Source organism: Truncatella angustata (genome assembly GCF_020726525.1).
Source record: "Truncatella angustata strain MPI-SDFR-AT-0073 chromosome Unknown BKA67scaffold_1, whole genome shotgun sequence".
Classification (NCBI taxonomy): domain Eukaryota; kingdom Fungi; phylum Ascomycota; class Sordariomycetes; order Amphisphaeriales; family Sporocadaceae; genus Truncatella; species Truncatella angustata.
In genome coordinates, this window is record NW_025763381.1 from 201,462 (window position 1) to 207,461 (window position 6,000).

Below are 6,000 nucleotides of genomic sequence, written 5' to 3' on the forward strand. Positions count from 1 at the left end.
AAAGAGTCCTTGATCATCACTGATTCGTGGACCACGTCGTCCAGGCACCACACAATTCAGAGCGAGACACTTGGCCAACTTTACCTGATAGATGCTTAAGCCTTAAGCAGTAATACTAGTTTCAGAAAGTAGATATTCATTGCAAATATCGGTATATTATATGCATTTGGGCGAGTTCATATATGCATAGCCCATGGGAGATCGGACTCTTTCTCTACCAAAAATACAGGCCGAAGCAGGCGACTGCCTCATACCAAGTACGGAGCCCATATAGCTCTAATGGAGGCGGTTGATCAATACGAATACGAGTGCGGGCTGGTACGTGCATCACAACTAGTATCCACTCAATTGCGAAAAACACAGTTAGACCTCTTAAAGAGGCTAGCCAAGCCATAGACACAAGAGCCCCATGCATTCGTAGGAGCTGTAATATCTATCGAGAGAATCTTGTATTGCAGCACACATGCAGGTTTCAATCACACGGTTCGATGATATGGTTTTCTGTCGGTTCCTACAGGGAACTAAGTATTAGCAGTACGTTCGCAGTATATCGCATGAAGAAGTCCCGTATTAATGGTCAAGCTTTGTTTGTTCCTAGAACTAGCTATATAGCCATTCAAACCAGTATATGCAATGTGGGGGTATCATCCTTCCAAACGCCGTATTATGCATGAGAAATGAGACAACTGGTCTACCAGCCACCACCGCCGCCACGACCACCGCGACGGCGACGATCGTTCTGGCGACGACCACCACGGGCCCATCCACCATCATCACCGTGTCGGCCTCCATGACCGTGACCATGACCATGGCCACCACGATTGCCGCCATGGCCATGGGTCTCATGACCATGTCCGCGGCGGTCACGGGGACGATCGGGAATGATCTCGCCAATCTCCTCCTCCACCTCGACCTCAACCTCTTCGTATTCATCCTCCAAATACTGCCTGACAATGCCCTGCTCGCGACGTGCCTCATCGACGTCGAAGACGAAACGGTTAGTGACACCCTTCTGGTTGGGAGGGACAGGAGCAGCATGTAGGTCCTCGTTGGGGGGAAGGGGCCAGGGGCAGCGAGGCAGGGCATCTCGACCAGCCTCCTCGATCTCCTTGTTGATATCAATCTTGACTCGTATGAAGGTATCAAGATCAATTCTGGCGCCGAGCTTGGTCTTGCTGTGATGCTTAGTGTACAGATCAAGCAAGTCCAGCATGCCTTGGCGAATTCGCATGCGGGGTGTGCTGAAGCGTGTGATATCGAGCTGCATGATCTTGTCGAGGTGCTCGCCAGTGAGTCGTGAAGATAGCTCCACGAGGGCGTGAGCCATGCCGAAGTTTGTGTTCTTGAGGGGATTGTAGGTCTTGTACAAGTCGTATGACATATCAAGAGCCACGGAATAGACATGCTGTGCCTCTTCCTTCGAAAGCACAATCTTAAAAAGCTTGATCATGTACTTCTGGGGATAGCGACAACGAAAGTCAAAACCGATGGCCTCGAGTACCAGACGCTCCAGGCCTTGGATGAGAACGGCAGGCTTCTCAAACATCTGGCAATGTGTCAGCACCATAAGATACACAGATAACATAAGCCGGAGATAAATGACTTACAACATCGTCAGGAGTTCGTGGAGCAAGATGATCGGTCTTGGAGATGGCCTGCTTCATGTTGTAGTTGGCACAAATGATCTCACGCGACTTCTTGAGAGTGTCTTCAGCTTTGCAAGCGACAAAGAGACAAGCGATGGCGGCATCCTGGCCGAGGAACTTGTTCTCGCCATGCTTAAGTCGTAGTCTGTGAAAGAAGGTGCATGCAGTATCGAAAGTCTTAATTGGACTGGGTAAGTGGTCAGCATTAGCGGCTCAAAGTGAGCGACTGAAAAAGAGAAAAAAAAAAAAAAAAAAAAAAACCTCACAGCTGCAAAACATCAACTAGATTGTCGATCATATCGATACCGTCAAAACGCTCGCGGATTTCATTGCCAGGATCGCTGAACATCAGAAGCACCTGTCGATTGATCCACTCCTCACACAAGTATTGCTGGCTGGTGAAGACGCGGCCAGGATGAGGTAGAGGGCCAACTGCACGTGAGTTGCGGAGGTGACCATTCTGTGAACCAGCAGATTCAGTGTTGCCGTTTTGAACGGCCTGGTCCGTGGGGTTCGTCATGTCAGAGATTTGTTGATGAAGGCGGCTCGAATCGAAACCTTCAAAATCGCTGTCATGATCTAGCTGCAGAGGACTGATGCTGGAGCTAGATGATGGAGGGCTCCATGGAGTTGGAGCCGCTCTCCAAGGCACATTGCGTCGGGCCATGGTGGAGGACGGTGCACGTGCCACCGCTGTTCGTCCTGTGGCGGCGTGCGTTCTGCTGGTCTGATGTGGATGTGGGTGTGGGTGTGGTTGTGGCGGTGTAGAGCTTTTGAGCTTGTGGTAAGTGCAGAAAAGTGGCGGTGCAGCCTGGGAAGCTAATAATGATAAGCTTATCAAGCGCCAGATTCATTGGAGCTGGAAATTTTCGAGCCCCACGTACGTCCCAAAAGTTTATCGATTTCAAGCGTCCCTTGGATTTCAGCGTTCTCAGCATACAGACACATGGGAATCTAGAGTCAGCGAATTGTTCTCTATACCACGACATGGCCGCCTCCAAGACCATGCAATTACGCTCGTCCGACGCTGCTCTGCAGCTTGTCGACCCGGATCAGACATTGAAGGCTTCCAAAGCTCTTCTGGCGCATATGAAGAAGGCCTCCACGGAAAAGGCTGCGAGCGCCGACAAGAAGAACCTCCTGGCAGACGATGAGGAGGCTTTGAACGAGCAGCCTGTCTGGTTGACCCTCACAACTAAGCGACACATTGTCGACTCGAACCGCCTCAAGCCTGGCAAGATCTCGCTGCCCCATTCGCTAAACACCGACCCGGAGTTGAGCATCTGCTTGATCAGTGCTGACCCCCAGCGCCACTACAAGAAGTATGTAGATGCCCCCTCTCGCTGCATCATCCGGCATTCGCTAACCCTTGTTCTCCTTAGCCTTGTTGCCGACGAGTCATTCCCTGAAGAATGGCGCAAGAGGATAACAAGAGTTATTGATGTCGGCAAGCTCCAAGCCAAGTTCAAGCAATACGAGGAACAGCGCAAGTTGTACGCCGAGCACGATATCTTCCTCGGCGATTCGCGCATCATCACACGACTGCCCAAGGTCCTCGGCAAGACATTCTACAAGTCAACTGCAAAGCGCCCCATCCCCGTAAACCTGGAGTCGAGGAAGAAGGTGGATGGCAAGAAGGTCAAGAAGGTCAAGGGTGACAACACACCCAATGCCTGCACACCCACAGAACTGGCCGCCGAGATCGAGAAGGCCGTCGGCTCCGCACTCGTGCATCTTTCTCCCTCAACCAACACTGCCATCCGTATCGGTTATGCCGATTGGAAGCCCGAGGAGCTCGCCGCCAATGCCAAGGTTGTCGCCGAAGCACTCATCGAGAAGTTTGTGCCACAGAAGGATAAGAACGTGCGCAGCATTTATCTTAAGGGATCTGAGACAGTTGCGTTGCCAGTGTATATGGCCGACGAGCTCTGGGTGGACGGCGAGAAGGACATTGTCACCAACGAGTCCGAGGAGGCCAAGGCAGCCTTGACCGCCGAGAAGGCCAACATTGGAAAGAAGCGAAAGTCGCTCGAGGGAGCTGCCGAGGAAGCTACCCCCGTCACAAAGAAGGTCAAGAAGGGTGGCAAACCCAAGGCCCTGCCAGAGAGTGATGATGCCAAACTGGACAACGAGATCGCAGAGCGCAAGGCCAAGCTGAAGAAGCAGAAGGCAGCAGCCAAGAAAGCTGTCGATGTTTAATGGGCTGCTCTCACAACATTTTACCGCATATAGCTGCACGCATACATTCTCAAAGGCGTCTGGAGTTTGCATTCTGTCCCACTCCAAGTAGAAGGGATCATTGCATGGCGTTCTGGAGGGCAAAACATATTTTGAGATAGAAGAATATCAATTGATTCTTGACCATGCATCCTTTGGCCGTACTCCAAGAACTCCAATACGAAGACACTGAAACTAATGACCAACTCAACTATGTGTACTATGCGGCCGTAGTCTACAGCTCGCCGATGGCCAAAGTCTCCGTGTACTTCTTACCCCAGGGTCCAAAGAACTCCTTAAACGTCGAGTTCAGCACCTCGTCCGACAATCTCATGTGGTCTCCAGGCGTGGTTCTGAACTTGAGCCCACCCTTGCGATCCAACTCCCTCAAGCCCAGCCAGTCCTCCTCGTACATCTTGCGCGCCCGCAGCGGGATGTGCTCCGTACCGTTGACCTCCTCGAACCAGGCTGTCTCCTTCGGGATGACGACGGTGTCGTCCTCGAACATGTACATGACAAAGTTGTCCAGACTGGCAATGTTCTTCTTGTAGGTCTCGTTCTTGAGCGCCCGCTCGTTGTTCACGTCGGCCAGGAAGTTGGACCCCTCGAGGTACTTTTCGATCTGGCCGGGCGCGGGGTCCCGGAAGTACTGCGCGGGCACGAGGTGCGACTGCACGTACGAGCCGAAGGTATTGCCGTGCAGCAGGGCCATGGCGCCGCGGCACAGGAAATCGGTCGGGCCGCACACCTTGTAGTCCACGATGCCGTTGTGCTGGGACCCGAAGGTGATGAGGTTGCGCACGGGCGGGTAGTTGCAGCGCTCGACGTAGGCGCGCAGGAACTGGCCGCCCTGCGAGAAGCCCACGGCGTCGACGGCCGGCGCCGTCGACAGGATCGGGTGCGAGGCCAGCTCCGCGCACACCTGCTCCAGCTGCGTGGTCACGTTGCCCCAGAAGGTCGCCGACTGGTCCCCCGATGCGTCGCCCGCCAGCTTGACCAGGTACACCAGCGTCCCCTCGTGCAGCTCTTCGATCAGAGACCCCACGGACTGGATGCCCTCGTTGGCGAAGTTGTCGCCGAGGCCATGCCAGATGATAACGGGGAGGGGTGTGTCGTCGGCGGGCCCATCGGAGACGCTGGACAGCGGACGTTGCTGTTGTCGTCGCTGGGGATTGCAGAGGCCGAGGGTGGCGAGAGGCAGGAGGTGCAGGATGGTGCGGATGGACGGCATCCTTGCTGATTTGGGGTATCGCTCGTTGCAGGTATTTGTATTTCTGATGATGTGCTTTCTATGATCGCTCGAGGTATGCGTGCTCAGGTAGCCTTGTATGTGCGACGACAAGACGCAGAGGTGTTGCCGATGTTGTCGTGGAAGACAGAAGGTGATCAAGCTGGCGGCGTCACAGGTTTCGTACTGCCTTGGCAGGCAATGGTCATCAGACGCTGGTGGTGCCGCTAAACTCGCTATTGGTCGATGCTTTGCCCCTGCCAAGCCATATGTATACCTGCAAATGGGCGGTGCGGAAACGTGCCTCGACAAGTATGCTGCCATGTTGTCCGTATGGCATGATAACGCCTATAGTGCTTCTTCACTCGAAATCAAGAAAACTTATTAGTTATTCGTGAGAGACATTTACATTGAACAGAAAGCTCAATGCTGGCTGCCCGAAAGACGTTCAAAGTTCCTGTTGAAAGCCATGCCCCAGCGATCATAACAAGTCGCAATCACCAACTATCACAATAAATGGAAACCCGATTGCTCCTAACGTAAAAAACCGCACAACAAATCACAGCATTAATCTGGGTTATTAGTGAAAACTTATCAATTATCGACTTGACATCTACCCATCTGTAAATGAACTGAGTCTGTTATCATTCATCCCCATGTTAATAGTGTGTATAGGAAGCACTACAATTTCTGGAAGAGCAATAAGAATATCATGATAGTTATATATCAGTCCAAGAAACTCAAGCTAGACCACATATTGAAGATTTGCTAATGCGTATCGTTGCCGCACCCTGAAAAGTCGGTGAAAGGAACCCCCCCCCACAGATCGCTGTGAAAGCTACATCACGTAGAGCAGCCGGTATTCCTTTAGTTTAGGCTCAGGTCACTTGGTGAAATTTGCTGGAAATA

The 6,000-nt window shown here is 52.4% G+C and overlaps 3 protein-coding genes across 3 annotated transcripts; 1 reads left to right on the forward strand and 2 right to left on the reverse strand.

The window, feature by feature from the left end:
• Positions 1-444: 444 nt before the first annotated feature.
• On the reverse strand, positions 445-2,293 carry BKA67DRAFT_542979 (cyclin-like protein). The gene is made up of 3 exons (XM_046101164.1): positions 1,913-2,293; positions 1,608-1,833; positions 445-1,546 (listed from the first exon to the last, which is right to left on the reverse strand). The coding sequence occupies exons 1-3, from the start codon at positions 2,164-2,166 to the stop codon at positions 692-694; spliced, it is 1,335 nt and encodes a 444-aa protein (XP_045963058.1). The 5' UTR covers positions 2,167-2,293; the 3' UTR covers positions 445-691.
• A 340-nt stretch (positions 2,294-2,633) lies between these two features.
• On the forward strand, positions 2,634-3,845 carry BKA67DRAFT_589256 (ribosomal protein L1p/L10e family-domain-containing protein; the record flags this gene model as incomplete). Its single annotated transcript, XM_046104438.1, has 2 exons — positions 2,634-2,968; positions 3,029-3,845. 2 exons carry the CDS (start codon positions 2,634-2,636, stop codon positions 3,843-3,845), a joined length of 1,152 nt encoding a protein of 383 aa, XP_045963059.1.
• A 156-nt stretch (positions 3,846-4,001) lies between these two features.
• Positions 4,002-5,276, reverse strand: BKA67DRAFT_542981 (palmitoyl protein thioesterase). Its single transcript, XM_046101165.1, has one exon. It carries the CDS (start codon positions 5,092-5,094, stop codon positions 4,099-4,101), a length of 996 nt encoding a protein of 331 aa, XP_045963060.1. The 5' UTR covers positions 5,095-5,276; the 3' UTR covers positions 4,002-4,098.
• Positions 5,277-6,000: the final 724 nt, after the last annotated feature.